The 20295-nt window shown below is 39.7% G+C and overlaps 1 protein-coding gene across 1 annotated transcript in view; it reads left to right on the top strand.

The window, feature by feature from the left end:
- The window catches only part of COL4A1 (collagen type IV alpha 1 chain), a 113748-nt gene that overhangs the window by 47549 nt on the left and 45904 nt on the right, over window positions 1-20295 (top strand). Inside the window, exons 2-8 of the mRNA XM_075265277.1 lie at window positions 5693-5749; window positions 13016-13105; window positions 13190-13234; window positions 14053-14097; window positions 14191-14253; window positions 14351-14404; window positions 18004-18030. Of these exons, the coding sequence (XP_075121378.1) occupies window positions 5693-5749; window positions 13016-13105; window positions 13190-13234; window positions 14053-14097; window positions 14191-14253; window positions 14351-14404; window positions 18004-18030 (381 nt within the window). The remainder of the gene's footprint in view (window positions 1-5692; window positions 5750-13015; window positions 13106-13189; window positions 13235-14052; window positions 14098-14190; window positions 14254-14350; window positions 14405-18003; window positions 18031-20295) is intronic.

The following is a 20295-nucleotide window of genomic DNA, read 5'->3' on the forward strand; positions in this document are numbered from 1 at the left end:
TCAAATCACCCCCCTTTCCCTAGAACACATATAAAAGTAGTTAAAAACTGTGAAACATATACATGTTAGGTATCCCCGCGTCCGAAATCGCCCGCTCTACAAATCTATAAAAATATTTTTCCTGTTCGGTAAACGCCGTAGCAGGAAAAATAGTCAAAAGTGCCAAACCGCCGTTTTTTCACTGTTTTAATTCTGATAAAAATTTGAATAAAAAGTGATCAAAGCAATAACATTTCCCGAAAATGGTAGAACTAAAAAGTACACCTGGCCCCGCAAAAAAAGACGCCCTATGCATCCCCGTACTCCTATGTATAAAAAAGTTACGGCCGTCGGAATATGGCGACTTTTAGAAAAAAAAATTTTTAACACCGTTTTGGAATTTTTTTTAGGGGTCAAAATGTAAATAAAACCATATAAATTTGGTATCCCTGGAACCATACCGAAACACAGAATATAGGGGACATGTTATTTTGGCTGCACAGTGAACGCCGTAAAACCAAAGCCCGTAAGAAAGTCGCAGAAATGCATTTTTTCTTCAAATCCACCCCATTCTGAATTTTTTTCCTGCTTCCCAGTACATTATATAGAATAATTAATGGTGGCATCATGAAGAAAAAATTGTACCGCAAAAATTAAGACCTCATATGACTCTGGGAGCGGAGAAATAAAAAAGTTATGGGGTTTAGAAGGAGGGGAGTCAAAAACGAAAAACGAAAATCAAAAAATGCCATCGGCGGGAAGGGGTTAAAGAGGGCCTTTCACCGATTTGGGCACAGGCAGTTCTATATACTGTTGGAAAGCCGACAGTGCACTGAATTCAGTGCACTGTCGGCTTTCCCGATCTGTGCCCCGGGTAAAGAGCTATCTGTCCCAGTACCGTAGCTCTTTACAGTCAGAAGGGCGTTTCTGACAGTCAGTCAGGTACGTCCCTCTCCACAGCAGCACCTATTGCGCTGTACAGTGTGAGCGGGGAGGAACTCTCCTCTCCCCTCCTGATAATACTCGCCTATGGACGAGCACTGTGAGCAGAGGGAGGGGGCGTTCCTCCCCACACACACTGTACAGCGCGATAGGCACTGCAGTGGAGAAGGACGTTCCTGACAGACTGTCAGAAATGCCCTTCTGACTGTAAAGAGCTACGGTACGGAGACTGATAGCGCTTTACCTGGGGCACAGATCGGGAAATCTGACAGTGCGCTGAATTCAGCAGTGAAGAAAAATGGCTGGGTTGTTATGGAAACCTGAAGTAAAGCTTTGCGCATTTGGAGACTAAGTGCCTGCGAGCTTCTATTTGCTGATAAGTGACATGTCACTGTGTGTATGGCAGTTGGAATAGCTTCTTTAGAATAATGCAGATAATTTTTTGAGAATACTGTATCTCAGGAATGGTACGTCCTAGAGAGCTGAGGCCCAGTCTAAAACCCTCCTGGATACCTGATGTACCTGTGTGCCAAATTTGGTGAAGGTTGGTCTAGTTGATTAGTCATGCATAAAGAACAAACAGACACAAAAGAAACAGACAGAAACTCATATATATATATATATATATATATATATATATATATATATATATATATAATGGCATAATCTTCATGATTGCTGTAAAGAAGAAAAAAAATATTTTGGTTAGAAATGCACACCCCAAAATTTACTGGCATTTACCTCAGTACTATATTTTTTTACTGTACTGTGACAATCTGATAGTTGTATCTCTTGCTGTAACTATGGGAGCTACAGACACAGCATCCCAGTTACTTAGGCAGCCATATAATATTCCAGGTCATTACTTTGCAAGAATGGCTTTGGATGGTATAGGGACAAACACTATTGATCACAATATTTAATTTGTCCCCAGTAACCACCTAGGTTGTGTCTAGTTTTTGTCTATAGGCAAGATGCATTGTAAACTAAGAGAAACTAGATATCCTTCTTTAGGTTGTTGAAAATAAAAATGTTCATAAAGCAGAAAAAACACATAAGCGGCACCACGTCTGTATTATAGCCTAAACCGCCCACTATAAACCGTGCCCAAATGGTAATGTCAGGTGCTGGATGTTCTTTTTACTTGCTACCAACCGGATGGTGCTCACTGCATAAAAGATGTAGAATTATTCATGCACAAAAAAATAAATAAGCAGGGCGGTGAGTGTCCTGCTTATAATTTTTTTTTTTTTTTAAATAACTTTTCTTTGTTTATGGTACACTACATAAAACTTTATATGATATCATTTTACAATGGCCTAATGTCAATCTAATTCCAAATGCAACAAATGTACAAAGCTTTTTTTTTTTTTTGTTACAAAAGTCTTGTCTTGTACAAAGTAATCAATCCATAGTAAAGAAATCCATAACAGTATTTCTATATATGTTACTAAATTTCTAGAATAATCATATTTAACTATTTCTGAACAATATGAATAACATATCCTTATCCTTCAGCTGAGAATGGCTTACCTCTTTAGGTACGCTGTCATTTACTGACCTTCACATACAATTATTAACAGCGATGACCTCTGCTCCCATTCCGCATCACTGAATGTTTTAATATGCAGTCGTAGCAATGTATTACTCAGCTGTTTATTTGGAAAGCATGAGGAGATTGCACACATTTGTCCTTCAAAATGTTTCTAGTTTAATGCACTCTCAACTCATAAACTGTATATATGCTTTGGCATTGACATTTTAATAATCTGAGATTTCTTCAGTCTGTACACCGAAGTCTAAATCCCTTATAAGTGTGCTTAAATCCACACTCATAAATGCAGGAATTTTCTATGGTCTTGCACTTGACAGAAACCCTACCATGATGTCCTTATTGTGGCTGGGTTATCTTCTTGTCCATGTAGTGTCCCTGCTGATAACCTGTCCATAATAAGGAAATCATGGCTCGGTTTATGACAAGTGCCAGACCACAGAAAGTTCCTGTATTCATAGTCGTATCCCCTGGCATCCAATTAAGACAAAAAACTGTCGACACTAAGATGGGTAGAGAAAGTCTTTATAATTTTGCAACATTTTTAATTAATTACATTTGAAGAGCTCAACGGAAAAATGACCTAAGTCCAAAAATCAATATTGTGAGAAAAACGAAATTTAAAGTTTTAGCCTAAAGCAAACGGGCATTATTGTGGAATATATCTATCCAATGTAATCAGCTAATGAACACCGTTAATCCTAATCATAAATTGTATTATTTATTAAAAAAATTGCAGCTTCATGTATAAATATATATTATTTATTTAATATTATTAATTAATTACTACTATTATTTATTATTATTATATAATAATAATAATAATAATAATAATAATAATTGCATAACAGAAATAAAGGCACATCTTAAATATGGCTTACACATCGAAGGCGCTACAGCACACGTATCTTTATGGTTGCCGCAGCAGTCGGCTTAAGTGCAATCTTATGCTAATATCGTCAAATATACCATAAAAATTATTAAACGATGAAGAATAATAATTACCTGCCTCCCTTTTCGGCGCTAAATATGTGCAAAAGTCGATTTAGAGCCTTTTAAACAATAAGACAAAGTTTTTACACTAATATAAACAACAGACCGGAAGTCACGATTTCAATGAAAAAATGACCAACGAGAGTGAAGTAAGTAAGTTTGTATTGGACTTAGGCCATTATTCCATTGAATGTAAATTCTTCTGCATTGAAATATATGGACTTAGGTCATTAATCCTAGGTACCTTGTAAACCCAATGCATAGAACGAGGTACAAAGAAGCTTTCTAGGTAATAATTTGAAATATGACAAAATGTGGACTTAGGCCATTTTTCCGTTGAGCTTTTCATTTGCAAAAATGTTTAACCTATTATCTGTGGTTACGTTAATGGGAAAACCTCTTTAATACGTGTATCTCTAGTATCTACTGCCTTTCCTTAAAGGGGTTTTTCCAGGCAATAAAACCTTTTTTTTTTTTTTTTTTTTTTTTTTTTAAAAAAAAGGTCTGTTGGTTCTACTATTAATGGGTTAATAAATGCAGTGTTTTGAGTGATTTCTGGGTTTCTCTGTGAGCTTCGGGCATCTGTTTACATGGGTAGCTTCCTGCTGTCCTGTCCTACAACAACCATAAGGCATTGCTCTTCACTCAGATCCCCTTCTTTTTCCCTCCCACTCCCTCTTTCACACCCCCCTCCATGTTTCCCTAGCTAGCCCATGGACTACTAGCCTTACCTAACTAATTGCAAAGTCTTGGGAGGCTGGCTCCTTCTCCTCTTCACATTCAGCGCACTGTCGGCTTTTCCATTATGTGCCCTGGGTCTGGAGATATCGGTACTGTTACTGATCTCAGCCCACTGTCAGAAGGGCGCTCCTGACAGTCTAGCTGGGCTGTGAGGAATGTTCCCCCTGACAGTACTCGTCCATAGCTCGGTACTGTTAGGAGGAACATTCCTCACAGCCCAGCTAGACTGTAAGGAACTCCCTTCTGACAGTATTCTGACATCAGTAACAGCACCGATATCTCCAGCCCGGTGGACATAACAGGAAAGCCGACAGTGCACTTTTCAGCACACTGTCGGCTTTCTAGCGGTGTATAAAACCGCATGTACCTGAGAATATGAAAGGTCCTCTTTAAGTTAGTAATCGCTGCTTCTTTGTCCCATATATATTTGATGAACTGTGCAAAGTCTTCCTATTTTGTTTAGTTTTCATATCCAATGGTTTGTAAAGAAATACAAATATTGTAGGGTATATTTGTGAACAAATTGAAAACTACATATGAGGAAATCCATGCTAGAGAATCTAGGCATGTAACTAGGACGGCAGCCAGGTTATTTCACAGTCTGTCTTAGTAAAGAGGTTGCTAGAAATTCCTGAGATAAGCAAAGCAGTAGATCCATAGTTCCTTATTTGGACGAGATGCTGGCAAGTTGAAGGCCTTATGATACACACCACATTAAAGTGATTTCTAATCAGGTATTTCAGAAAGGACTGAAAATGCAAAAAAAATGCTTTTGGAGATAATAGGAAAAATATGGCGTGCTGGTGGTCACATTCATCAGCAACAGTTCATGCAGATAGGAGTTCATTTATCAGCTGCTATGAATGGCTGCTAGTGCTTCGGATTATGAGGCATGATAAGAATGTACACAGGATTGCGTCACAAGCTGTTTCTACCATAGTAAACCATTTGGAAAGATTTAGGATTTGTATGCATAAATGGATTTTAAAAAGGAATGATGCTTGTTACGTGCATATATCCTGCATCTATCTCATACATCTATCTCAGGCCAGCTGAGTTATAGTGCTATAATAAAAACAGATGGTGAAAGCTGCAGAGGGCAGACTACTGTGCTTGTCAAACCCTCTATGCATTCCAATGAAAAGATAAGATCAATTACACAACATCATTAGGCTATTTTGTTTTACTTTTCATAGAGAAAACCAATCTTTATTGTGCTAATAAGAAGGTTTATTTGTCGGTCTTTGCTGCCAGGACTTCACCGTGGACTGTTATGTATGGCCTAGTAAACCCATTATTGTTGTCTTATACTATGTTATTGCACATTGATTAAACATAAAGTGAAGGTTTAATATTCAGCATTTAAGTTTCGCGTTTTTTTTTTTACATCTTATGTCTCTATACAATACTATGTTGCATTTATTATCATTGTCTGACATATCGTGTATAAATAAGTAATATGAATATTCTTGTTTTCTCTTTCAGGCATGTAATGGATGTGGGACTAACAAATGTGACTGTAGTGGAGTAAAAGGACAAAAGGTGAGTGTGCTGAATCTTGAATCCTATGCTTCTAATACCAAACCATGGCAAACAGGGCACACAATATTGAAAATGACAGAAAAAATGTGTTATTTCAATAATAGAGAGTGTCCTGAGTAATGCCCAGGAAATGCTTTAATGGCTATGGGCACCTTTGTCAACTTTTTTTTCCTGTTTTTTACTTTTCAGATTGGTTTGTAGTAAAAAACAAACAAACAATAATTCTTACAGTTTTCCTTCTATTTTGCTATATATTGCAAGCTTCCCTGTCCTTTTTTCAGCAAAAGCTATCAGACAGAAGGGACCCCCCACCTTAGTTTTTAAAAACCAACCTCCTCCATCTGTAATATTTCCATACTAGAGGCCCAAGATGGCAGTTTCTCACCATTTCTCTGGTCACAGTGACTTTGGCACTAAATCCTCTTACAGGCCTTGGGATGGCACAAATGATTAGTGGGTCACATCTAGGTGATTTAAAGGGGCCCCAGAGCATTCCCTGCTATGGGTCTCCTGCATGTGCATATCCTGGGACTCGTCCTTGCTTTCCAGCCTTTGTTAGGAGGATGCAAGGCATGTTTCAGCTGTGGATACCAAGGATTCTTCACTGATGCACCAGTGTAGTTGTTTGGATATAAGTAACCACTAACTAACCTGAAGAGCCAAAACTCTCCCACAAACTATAGCATTCAACTAAGACTAACAAAAAACCATCCAAAACCGAAGCAAAAGCCTGGGGCTGCCTAGTAATGGCTAAACCTTTCTCATATTCTAGAAATCTCAAAGCAGGAGCTAGGTCCATTTAAAAAGCAGAAGAAGAATGGACAATTAACTCTTCAGCAACCAGCAACACTAGGAAAGTGCAATACCAAAATTAATATATTATAAAACTTATTACATAGCAATACAACAGTTTACTACTATCAGCGGCCCTTTGTGGTTCATACTGCATAGTTTTGTCAGAACATTGATAAATCTATCCAAATGCCTTTTGGTTATCATTGAACAGACAGAGCACAGGATGTGTTGTCACAAAGACAGGACAAGAGAAACTGCACAAAAACTTCTCACTTCCTGTATATATAACATTTCAGATAGTTGTTATCTTAAGGGGCTATTCCTGTCTTAAATCAGCACTGCAACCCCATAATCGAAGAGGGTCACAGACTTTGGATGACCACTGGCATATTTAGTCATTTCTGTAATATTATAATAAACTTTTAAGGTACTTTAAAACAATTATTTCAATTTATAAACCTCATCCACATATCGCAGGCAATTTCTATGTGGAAAAATTGGCATTCTGCGACTCTTCTAATCCAATCTACTACAAATGATTAATTTTGGTAGCAAGGGTAAAATCCTTAGTGCATATGCAGCACAATCCACAGCAACGTCTGTATATATAACACATTCAGATTTTGCTGTGGATTTGTGGTGAAATCTAAAAAAAAAGAAGAGTTAGTTCTATTATTTCTGTAAACAAGACCTAATACCATTTACAATACTATTTAAAGGCAATGGGAGTTTTAATATTTGAAAACATTTAGTTTTCTCAAATAGATTTTATAGTTACAGTTGTAACCACTAGAGGGCCCTATTTGTGACTGTGAGCAAGTGTTCTTGCTGAAGTACTGCAATGAGATGGCCAGTTACTTACTAACATTGGAAGAAAGTGCCAAGACTGTACAGGATGTAGTGTGCTGGTACAAGTCCATGAAATTCATTGCTATTCAATAATCAGAATTCATATCTCTGTTCCATGACACTATGTTAGTGTTTTGAAGCAGCTGTAAACAGTGAAGTTACACTATTTAGCGGTATGAAACATCTGTGAACCATAAACTCTCCAGTAGATGGGTCATATTAGCTGTGCAGCTGGGTAAGAGCTCCCTGCTCACTTGTATGCCCCCTGACTATCAATACACAGTGCTGTACACAACGTATGAGAGGCCAATGGCCATATAAGAAAATATGCAGATGTTTGTGCACACACAAATACACAAGATACATACAAAAAGATGCTTTAGGAAACATTGATATTCATGAATTAGCCCTTTTCTAGCTTGAATCAAAGTTAATCCAATTTGTAACTTCACTTTAGTTGGTAGAGATTGTCTGTCCATGATGCCAGGTATAGTTCTGCTGATATTGTCCCTTTATTAGTGTCTTGTTTCAAACCAAAACACAAGTTTAATTCTTTGTAAAGAATTTCCAGTAAACATCATTGTTGTCATGAAATTGATTTAAAGTTGCAAAATTCCCAAACTGTGGAATTCCATGCACGATAATGCAAAGGGATAATCCTGGCAGCTGGCTGGCTGAGATCATACAATGAATTTTTCATATCAGTATTCCAGCTGCATCATTTTGCAGAAGACTTGAAAGATGTTTTGGCACATTCACACACATTAATACCAATGTCTGGACAGCTAATTTGTCATGGATTATTCTGCTGGCTACACACTATATCCTCTGGTTCCATATTGAAATGACCATAGTTTAATGCAAGCATAGCCAAATGTGTTCTTCAGCACAGAAGTGTATACTGTATATACAGTATATATATATATATATATATATATATATATATATATATATATATATACTTTTTACATTTGCATATCCATATATTGTATGTTTCAGACTGTAGGTGGTGCAGGACCATTTTAAATCAGTCCTGTGTAAAAGTATGTTCTACTGTGTGAACAGAGCTTAATCTTATTTTTTTAAATGTCAGATTGTTTATTTAGCTATTATACTTATGATAAAAACCAAGGTATTGCCCCAAGGGAGTACCCACCAAAGATTTCATTGTAAGGAGCCTTTTATGTCCTTGACCTATTAAGGGCACTAAAGGTTACACATATTTACGTTATTGTCTGCCTTGTCCCTCACAATACACAAGGAACCACATTTGAGTTGTAAAGCTCATAAGAATGGCAAGCCAAATCTCATTATTACATCTATTGCTATTGTATAATTTATCTTTAAAAGGGTCATTTTATTTTTGGTTCAATATTTACTCATTGTTTTGTACTTAAAGGGGTATTGTAGTATAATTGTCTAATAAACTTTATGAATTATAATTATACTATTATACCCGTTTAAGTCTTGTTGTTGTCAAGATCGCACAGGTGCATGGGTTGTTAACATTGCATTTCAGCTTATCTGAGTACAACGTCTCTGCCTGTTTGGGACTCTGTGCCAACTTCCGCTCGCATGCTGCAGCGCAGGAGGCCTGTTCAGTTTCATTCTTTGCTCAGAGTTTTTTGTTGCTCTGTGTGAACACTGTCCTATTTCCTCTCCTCTGTAATTGAATTTCCACCACACCCATCTCCTGTACTTTGTTTCCCTCTGTCCATCTAAGGGTAAGTTCACACAGGGTATTTTGGACTGGAAGCTGAGGCGGAGGCCGCCTCAGGGTCCGATCCAAAATACAGGTAGCTGCGACTGAATGCCTGTGCAGTGCATCGGCATCCAGTGGCGCACTCTGCTCTGGATTAGGCCCAATGAATGGGCCTAGTTGGGAGTGTCTTCAGTCTAAATCGCGAGGCGAAACGGACTGAAGAATGAGCATCTCGCTTCTTTTTCTGGGAGCCAGAACAAAGTGGATCCTGGAAAAAAGTTCTGACCGGCTCCCATTCATTTCAATGGGAGCCGTCTTTTTGGTCAGGATTTTGAGACGGATACGGCCTCAAAATCCTGACCAAAAATCTCTGTGTGAACTTAATCTAATGGTTAATCTTAGCCTTGCCTGTGTGATTCAGTGAAGTAAAAGGACCAACAACTCAGATTCGGTGAATAATCTGGTTTGAAAGAACTGCGCTCCCCTTGTTAGTTTGAACAATATCAGCTTTATTAGTAACAAACTAACACAACGCGTTTCAGGCGTCGGACTAAGGGTATGTTCACACATCAGTATGCCATCCATCCGTTTGAATTCAGTTTGAAAGTTTAAAAGTAGCAATTGTAAACAAAGTAGAGATAAGGAGGACATAAGGACATTTATTATATCTCCTTATCTTTACTTTGTTTACAATTCCTACTTTTAATCCCCTTATCTGTCCTCTAGAGGACTGAGAACGTTTGCTATCAGCATAAAAAGGTTTCAGTATACAATAAGGGCTCGTTCACATCTGCGGCCCGGTCTCCGTACTTAGGTTTCCGTTTCCTGCCTAAAACACAGGCAGGAGACGGAAACCTGCAGGAGACTTTCTCACCCATTCATTTGAATGGGTAAGAAAGCTGTCCGGCCGTGCGCGGCAGTGAGCGTTTTGCGCTCTCCGCCGCGAAACCGGGTTTTATAATCCGGACACAGAGTCGGACATGCAGTACTCTGTGTCCGGATAAAAAAATCCGGTTTCGCGGCGGAGAGCCTAAAACGCTCACCGCCGCGCACGGCCGGACCCAGTCTATGGTTTCCGTCTTCTGCCATGCAGAAGACGGAAACCATAGAACGGAGACCCCAAACGCAGGTGTGAACCCAGCGTCAGTATGTGCATCAGTCCGTTTTGAAGTGTCAAACTGAATTCAAACGGACGGATGGCATACTGATGTGTGAACACACCATAAGCCCTTCTTCAGGTCTAATAGTTTCTCTGAGGATCCATAAACCAGGATCTGTACAGACTTGCCACTACGGACAAGCTCTGAGGCTTTCAGCGGGCAAAGATCGTTGACAAGTAGAACAGTATGGGAAGCAGGTTGGGACAGGGGCTGGGTCAAGTTTAGCTCAACTAGCAATTCCCTTACACTGAGTTGTGAAATAGTATGTCAATCGCAATACTAGTATGTCAATCGCAAGACCAGGATAACTTTTATTAACGTGTACCTCTAGTTACAAACAACTTTTCTTAAATGGATAGTGCAGGTGATTATAAGAAATTTAGTAATAAAACTTAAACTTAATAATAAATCTTATTAAGGAGAACTGTTTCACTTATTAGGCTGCTCTCCTCCTTACCTTTATTCTTGTGATGAGGAGGGGTCTCAGTATGTGTAATACACTTGTCCACCTGAGCATAACTGACATCAGGGAGTGAGGGGACTTTGAGGGAGATCTCATCAGGTTTGACAGTGTGACTAGGTGTGAAGCTGCCCAATGCCTCCCCATGACTACTTAGGTTAAGTTATGACATTAGCATATGACTTTTTATTCTTTTAGACATTTATAACTTCACTTTTCTGCAAAATAATGATTACAGAGGGCAGAAATGGAAAGAGAATTAGTTCATCTCCATATGATGGAGCCTTTATATGATGTAAAAAAAAACCTTGACAAGTTCCCTATAAAGATTTTTGAAATACAATGACAAAACAGAACATAATTTCTGTGATCTGAGGCTACTTATAAAAAGCAACATAGTAATCATCAGAGACACATGTAATAATGTAACAGAAAAACTACAATAAACTGTCTCTCGCTGTGGCCTAATAGTGTTATTTACAGTGTTATCAGTAGCACAATGGCTACATGCTCTGTGAGATATATACACATCAGCAGCACAAAAATCACTATTAGTTTGGTGTCCAGATTTTTAGCTCATATTCACTTCTCATGGTTCGTTCACACTAGCGTTTAGGGGTCTCCGTTCCCCATAGGCAGAAAGAAAAGTCCTGCAAGCAGTGGACCCCATTATAGCTTACGGTAACCGCTTTTTAAGCAGATAGGGTTTCTGTTTATTGGATTCCCAAGTGGACCTGAAGAATGGAAACCCTAATGCTAGTGGGAACCTAGCATCAACTGAGAGAAGGAATATGCTCTTATTCACTGGCATTAGAAATAGCCTGAAAATAGTGAGGAATTGCAACAGAAACTAATATATTTTGATCAGAAATTTGCAGAACATTTTGTTTATTTACATAAAATGAGATGACATTTTTTTTACTAAGTATTATTCCTGTGTTCTGTGGGCTTTTCTGTTGTCAGCCAGGAATTACCTTTATTTCCTTCATTTACAGCCCTGTCCTGGGGGTGGACAAGTAAAGTGATTATCCAGATGCAAGAGTTATTTAAAGCAGAAATAAGTAGATTTTTTTCCTGGTGCTTTGTCCTGTTTAGTGAGTCAGTTGAACATACACAATGTTCCTTAAAACTGAGGAAACCAGGAAAACATGTGTCAGCTAATCATTCTAACAGAGCAGAGATTTTATTGTCATTTACAGATACATCCTCTGTCTGTATCCCTTTGTATTGTTTGCAAACAGCACATTGTAACAATAGATGTGACTCCAGAATGGAGTCCTGTGAACATCACACAGATCTGGTTACAGTCACAATATAAAGCAGCACATAGAGGCATTGGTGCAATGTTGTCTAAATGGAGTCAGGATTCCTGTTCAGTGCAACAGAAATTATGTAGCAATCACATATCCATATACTGTATAAGACAGAAGATGAAAAAAAAGTTATGTTGCAAGTGTGTCTGTGTGGGGTCTTAGTCTTAAAGGGAATCAATCACTAGAACAGTCCATGTTGAACTAAAAAGTAGATAGCCAGGCTTCACATGAATAAAATGATTTTTTAACTTATTAACCTATAACTATATTATTGAAGCTGTATAAGCTCATCACCAGCCGATATCTGTAAATTACATCTCTATTAGTAGTCTGAATAATTAGTGACACACAATACATTTTTTTTCATTACTTCATTATTTTTCATTCCATCCTATTAGTACATATGATTAAAGTTCTTTTGGTGGCAAGCACATAGACTTCTGTAAGTTCTATTTTAATAAATAGGGCAGTCACAGTAATTTTTGTAAAAAACAAAACCCTTCCCTGTGTGAATATAACCTTAGATAGATAGACCAAACTATAATTAGCTTGGTTATATGATATAAACAAATGCAGTCCGGTATGGATAATCGTAGGTTCATTTCTATGTTCTGTGCACCCTCTTGTGGCCAAAATCAGGAATTGTTGATTACCAAGTAATTCTTTAGTTTATATATTTAGATGTGTCATACTTCAGATTTTGACATTCTAACATGGAATAAAAAATTTTTCTAGTACTTTAAAAAAAAGAAGTTTTTTTTATTACTGGACACAAAACTGTAGTGAGAGTTTATTATTATAGCGTTATGTCATTTCGGATTAGCTGCTATCCATGAATATTCTTTTGATGCAGTCTCATAATGGCACTTGTTAAAGAGTAGGTAACTAACAAAGCAGCTTCTAGAGAACAGTATAATGTGTGTATTTGTGAACTACTGTTCAAGCATACTTTCTAATTTGTCAACATGTTTCTATCCGCTTTGTAAGGGTGAACGAGGATTACCTGGTCTACAAGGCATTATTGGGTTTCCTGGGCTTCAAGGACCAGAGGGACCTCCTGGACCACTGGGACAGAAAGTAAGCTATATACTTAGCTTTTTTTCTATTTCAATTTTGTCCCACCTATAGTAAGTGCTACATATTGAATATTCTCTATTACAGGGTGACACAGGTGAACCAGGACTTCCAGGCACAAAAGGAAACAGAGTAAGTCCTAGTTAACCTAAAATGATATTCCTTTTATAAACTATTACATATTGTAAATATGACTTACAGTTGTAAAACTATTATGTAACCTATTGCTCAGAATTTTACATCTACAGTGTATTGTTACCTACCTGGAAAGCCAATTGAGAGACCCATATTGTACGTGTATAAGTGCTCAAATCCTTAGATATTTTAGAGTGTTAGGAGCTGAATTCTGTGATAAAAACACTTTCTGTTACTTGAATCATCCAAAATAAACATTATTGTGTCTAGATATTTCTGTTATGTGTTTGGTGTGACACAAATGCTGAAAAGTACTTTGTTGTGCTATGCAGACCAGTATAACCAATGGAGAGGCCGTAGCCCTAGGCCAAAGCGTCTTGGCCCCTTCAAGCAACTTATTGTTAGGGATGATAGCAGACGTATCACCAGATATCTGATATCAGTGATCTATCCTAAAGATAGACCATTTGTTTTAAAACCTGGATACATTCCTTAATACTGGGAGAAGCCCTTTAAGACCTTTGCTCTTTCTGTTGGCTGAGGAATGACTTTGATATGTATTTTATATTCATATTATATGTCACATCACAATATACGACAGCAGAAATGTTCACCCGTATGCTATCAATAAGGCCTATGTCTTTAATTTTCTCTCCCTCTGACTCTCTCCCTCCCTATTTGATTAATTCTACTGTATAAAGCTTTGTTATTATAAAAAAAAATCTGCTATCCTGTGCATTTTATATTCAAAATGGTCTGCAATGTGAAGCAATTCAATCAGAAAAGCTATTGTTTTTTCCTTTCATTCAATCCAGGGGCCTCCCGGATCTGCTGGATTTCCTGGAAACCCTGGTCTCCCTGTATGTATTATTTTCATTCTGAACAAATAAGAAGTACTTCATTGCATATGAAAATGGTATTTTAATATTCTGTATAACTTTATATCTCTAAAGGGCATACCTGGTCAAGATGGCCCACCTGGCCCGCCTGGTATTCCAGGCTGCAATGGTACAAAGGTAAATTATGAAACAGACTTAGAATACATTTTTCTAATTCAAACAGTTATTTGTAATAATATTTTCAATTAATATACATTTTCTATCTTGTTGATAGGGTGAAAGAGGACCATTGGGGCCACCTGGGATACCAGGATTGATAGGCTATCCTGTAAGTACTTTATATCTATATGGGTCACGCAGGGGTGAACCGACCTTTTTTGCCGCCCGAGGCGGAGGACAGAAAGCTGCCCCCCCCCGGAGGAGGGGACAGAGCGAAAGGGGCGGGGCTGAGTGAACGGGCTGCGACGGAGCGGCGTTAACAGGCAGAGAGCAGGCACGGAGAGGACTGCTCTCTGCCTGAGCGTGAGGGGAGGCCGCTGGAGCAGCGCTGCTCCAGCGGCCTCCCCAATCCACCGCTCGGTGACGCTAAGCCAGTTAGGTAAGCAAAAATGCCGCCCTCCCCGGGGCCCTGGCATAGCGCCGCCTGAAGTGGTCGCTTCAGGTTGCCTCATGGGAGGTGCGGCGCTGGGGTCACGTACATTTATGTTTAGCAAAAATCACAAAATCGGGACTATATTAGTAAGATGGTACTTGCTTACTTTCTTGGATGGTTAATTTTACACAATACTTGAATATATTGTTCTAATATTATTAAGATTATTATCAATGGTGCTGAACATTTAAGGGTTTATATACAATACACAAAATACATAATACAAGTACAATAACAATAGTGACCACCTGATATAGTGGGATAGAGGGCTTTGCCCATGGACTATCCAAGGATATAAGGCAAAGTACAAACATGTTTCACTAGAAGTATAATTTTATGGAAAGATTGTTCATGTAATGATAGACTGCAGCGTACACATATTGGACAGAAATATTAAACACGGCGCTATCTCTTTAGACGTTGAAGGTCTGTATTTAGTCGGTAAATACAATCAATCAATGTTAAATTTCATAAACGATTGGTTCGATTGACCCATTTTGATCAATATATAAGTAATAGATATCTTAACATCCAGGAATACCCCAGTGACTAAATAATATTGTGCTCGTCTAGTGATGCTTACTATCGTATCAGTCCAGACAGTGTTCACCTCTATATATCTAAAATATTTAAATACAGTCATTCTACTAAAGCTCTGTATATTTCAGTGACTCTATAGGTTTCATAGTCAACAGTGATGGCTCATCACACTCCTTAGTCATGGTTTTGGGCAAGTATGTGAAAGAAAGCTGTTGGATGATGGATTGGTTAAAGCAAAATGTATGAACACAGATTACAATTCATAAAGGTTTACATGTTAGTAACTACTAGAGATGAGCGAACAGTAAAATATTCGATATTTGTTTTGAATAGCCCCTCAATATTCGACTATTTGAATGAATATCGAACCCCATTATAGTCTATGGGGAAAAAATGCTCGTTTCAGGGGATCCCACTCTTCGACTCAGGAGAGTCACCGAGTCCACTATGACACCCCAGGAAATGATGCCAACACCCTGGAATGCAACTGGGACAGCAGGGGAAGCATGCCTGGGGGCATCTAACATGCCCAAGTCACTGTATCTCCAGTGTAGACGAGCTGAGCGCACGGCCAGCACTGCTACATCTCGGCATAGGAATGCATTGACCAGTGTTGATTGGCCGAATGCCATACAGAGTACAGCATTCGGCCAATCAACGCTGGTTCTGCTGGAGGAGGCGGAGTCTAAGATCGGTCCACAGCAGTCTCCATTCTGGTCCGATCTTAGACTCCACCTCCTCACAGACGAGCCTCCGGCAGAACCAGCGTTGATTGGCCGAATGCTGTACTCAGTTTGACATTCGGCCAATCAACGCTGGTCAATGCATTCCTATGGGAAAAAGTCAGCTCGCGCATATCGCAAGCTGACAGGGATCCCGACCAGATAGAGCCCCAAAGAGCTGTGTGAGTAACATTCCCACCTAAATAAAGGTAATTCCTAGTTAACCCTGCCAGTACATCTATCCCTGTCTAGTTCACAGTCTAAAATTAACCGAATGTTAAATCCACCATTCGTATACATTGGAGGTCACCTGATTTAGCCAGCCAATTACTTTTTCAGATTTTTTTTTTTATGCCTCCGTTGTCGTAGTTCCTGTCCCACCTCCCCTGCACAGTTATTGGTGCAATAAAAGCGCCAGGGAAGGTGGGGGGGGATACGAATTTTTAGCGCGTTTGCCTCGTGGTATTCGATTGGAATCGAATACCTCAAACGGCCTAATATTTGATCGAATATCTAGTCGATCGAACAGTGTTCGCTCATCTATAGTAACTACTAAAATTAGGTAATATAGATACAAGACAGATTCTTTTTATGCAAACAAGCTAAGTTGACTGAGGGCATCAACAACATCTGTGATCTTTACATTAACAAAAGTCGCCATAAACACTGTCTTCTGTTGACTATATAAAGTAGAGCAGGTATGATGGCTTTGTTCTTCCTCCTGTTTGTCTGCTATATTAAGGGTCCCAAACCGCTGGTCCGCGGACCAGTACTGGGCCGCAGGGCATGTTGCATCGGTCCGCAGGGCCGGCGTTAGGGGGGGGTCACTCACTTTGCAGCGGCTGCTAGGCTTTGTAGTTACTTCTAGCTGCGCAGCGGCCGTGCAAGCAGACTCCGGGGAAGGCTCTGTGAGCTGCTGTATGAGAGGTTATAGCCCAGCCTCCTCCAGTCTCCAGCTCAGCAATGGGTGCGGGGCCGTGTGAAGCCTTGCTGCTGCTACAGCTCAGCTTCTGCCATTTGCATCCTGCAAAGTGTCCCCCAGGAGGAGGAGAACAGCTCCGTAGAGCAAAGTGAAAGTGAAAGAGAAAAACCACCAGGCACCAACTGGGGGGAGGGGGGGGGGCTACTTCTATTAATGTCAGGAATTTGGGGTTATTAAACTAGTTTTAGTAACTTCATGTGCTTCACATTAATAGCAATTAACCTCATCATGTCCCTCACATTAACCCCTGTGTGCTTCACATAATGGTTACTAATATGTGAGACATATGCAGGAACTAATAAAGGACCTCAATGATGAAGATAATTATTACCTCCATATGGCTCACATATCAGTAACCCTTATGTAAAGCACACAGGGGTTAATGTGAGGGACATGATGGGGTTAACTGCTATTACTATGAGGCACATGGAGTTACTAAGCTGTATTGTACATAACCATGTAAAAAATTCACAACTGAGGATAAAAGTATGGACCCAGTGGCATGAGGGCTGGTTCACATCTGTGCCCAGTCTCTGCTTTCAGGTTTCCGTCTTCTGCCCGAGAAACTGGACAGGGGACGGAAACCGGCAGTCACTCTTTAAACCCATTCATTTGAATGAGTTTGCAAAGTGTCCACCCATGAGTGTTTTGTGGTCTCCACGGCAAAACCGTTTTTTTTTAAACCCCCATGCTTAACCCCGCCCCAACCACACCCCTTCCCCGCCACCATCCACACCCTTTTCCACCCCCCACCGGGCCATAGAAAAATTGTCTTGCTGAAACTGGTCCCTGGTGGAAAAAAGGTTGGGGACCACTGTGTTATATCATCCAAATAGGTGCCCCTTATAAAATTAATAAATGGGCTAATACATCCATTGCTAATGCAATTTGATAATGTGCAAACAAATGGTGACTATGTATGAACCTTTTACTTAAAATGTATATATTTTTTATATAATGTTGATCTCTTCACTTGCTGCTTCTGTCTGTAATTAACCAATTTTTTTTTTTTTTTATTTTTTTTATTTTAGGGCCCTCCAGGTGTACCAGGAATAAAGGTATGTAGCATTGCTAGAATACATTACCTGATGTGGGTGGGTTTCATTTGAAACACTTCAGCCAGGTGGAAGGTGCAAACTGACTTGTATTAGAAAAGTGGTCTGAGAGCTATGTGCGTAACAGAAAAATGGTTTGATCCACATTCATAGTGAAAAACGTGCACATCTTGGTCCTAAATAGAGAGACCTAGGAGTATAATAAAGATTTGAGGGAAATTAACCCAAAGAATCTAGGGATTTTTGGAAAATTCATAACAAATACAACTCATTACAAATCAGTTCACTCATCTCTACTCCTAGATAAGGCAGCGTTCACATGACCCTTGGATTCCATTATGAAGGTGTCAGTTTAAAAAAAATCAAAAAACGAACAATAGCTACGGACACTGCTGACGGTCACCAACGGTAGTGTGAACGCCGCCTAAGACTGTTAGCATTAAATAAACAGTACACTTTAGAATTAAGAGTCTATACCAGGGGTCCTCAAACTTTTTAAACAGTGGGCCGGAGGGAGAGCAGGTCGCACAGACATCGGGAGCGGTGCCCTCCAACAGGTAAAGTGAAGTGCGCTCCATGGCCTGGCCCAAGCTCCCCAGGAGCTTCATTATAAATGCACGCCTGCCGGCGTTGTCGGCGGGGCCAGACAGAAGTGCTTGGCGGGCCACATGTGGCCCTCGGGCCGCAGTTTGAGGACCCCTGGTCTATACTGTCCGTCAAGAATCCATTTGTTTCAAGTATCCTGCATGTAGGATTTTTTTGTCCACTGGAAAAAAAATAGACTTCAGACGGATTGGATGTAAATGGACACTAATGAAAACAAGATAAAATCCCATTGAAATGAATGGAAATTTTAACGGATTACTGACGGTTCAGCTAGTGTCTCTTGCTAAAATCTTGTAACGGACAATAGCTACAGACACTGCTGATGGTCACCAACGGTAGTGTGAACACCCCCTAACTGCATCTAGCATTGCATTATAGCTCCATTTAACAGTGGTATGATTTCTTTAAAAAAAAAACAAAACAAAAAAGAAACATGCTTTATTATTCTCCTGGAACTACATTGAAAGTTTTATGGCAATTGTGTAATAACTAATGACTGAGAACCATATTGAACTGCAAATGCTTTCCTGAAATGACCTAGTAAAATGGCATACTGTTGCAGGACTAGGAGAGTAATATTATGAGCATTATGTAAAAAAGGGAACAAAGAGGAGTTCATAGGTAATATATATATACATATATATATACACTCACCGGCCACTTTATTAGGTACACCTGTCCAACTGCTCGTTAACACTTAATTTCTAATCAGCCAATCACATGGCGGCAACTCAGTGCATTTAGGCATGTAGACATGGTCAAGACAATCTCCTTCAGTTCAAACCGAGCATCAGTATGGGGAAGAAAGGTGATTTGAGTGCCTTTGAATGTGGCATGGTTGTTGGTGCCAGAAGGGCTGGTCTGAGTATTTCAGAAACTGCTGATCTACTGGGATTTTCACGCACAACCATCTCTAGGGTTTACAGAGAATGGTCCGAAAAAGAAAAAACATCCAGTGAGCGGCAGTTTTGTGGGCGGAAATGCGTTGTTGATGCCAGAGGTCAGAGGAGAATGGCCAGACTGGTTCGAGCTGATAGAAAGGCAACAGTGACTCAAATAGCCACCCGTTACAACCAAGGTAGCCAGAAGAGCATCTCTGAACGCACAGTACGTCGAACTTTGAGGCAAATGGGCTACAGCAGCAGAAGACCACACCGGGTGCCACTCCTTTCAGCTAAGAACAGGAAACTGAGGCTACAATTTGCACAAGCTCATCGAAATTGGACAATTGAAGATTGGAAAAACGTTGCCTGGTCTGATGAGTCTCGATTTCTGCTGCGACATTCGGATGGTAGGGTCAGAATTTGGTGTCAACAACATGAAAGCATGGATCCATCCTGCCTTGTATCAACGGTTCAGGCTGGTGGTGGTGGTGTCATGGTGTGGGGAATATTTTCTTGGCACTCTTTGGGCCCCTTGGTACCAATTGAGCATCGTTGCAACGCCAAAGCCTACCTGAGTATTGTTGCTGACCATGTCCATCCCTTTATGACCACAATGTACCCAACATCTGATGGCTACTTTCAGCAGGATAATGCGCCATGTCATAAAGCTGGAATCATCTCAGACTGGTTTCTTGAACATGACAATGAGTTCACTGTACTCCAATGGCCTCCACAGTCACCAGATCTCAATCCAATAGAGCATCTTTGGGATGTGGTG

This window comes from Leptodactylus fuscus, chromosome 2, assembly GCF_031893055.1.
Source record: "Leptodactylus fuscus isolate aLepFus1 chromosome 2, aLepFus1.hap2, whole genome shotgun sequence".
NCBI classification, from domain to species: Eukaryota; Metazoa; Chordata; class Amphibia; order Anura; family Leptodactylidae; genus Leptodactylus; species Leptodactylus fuscus.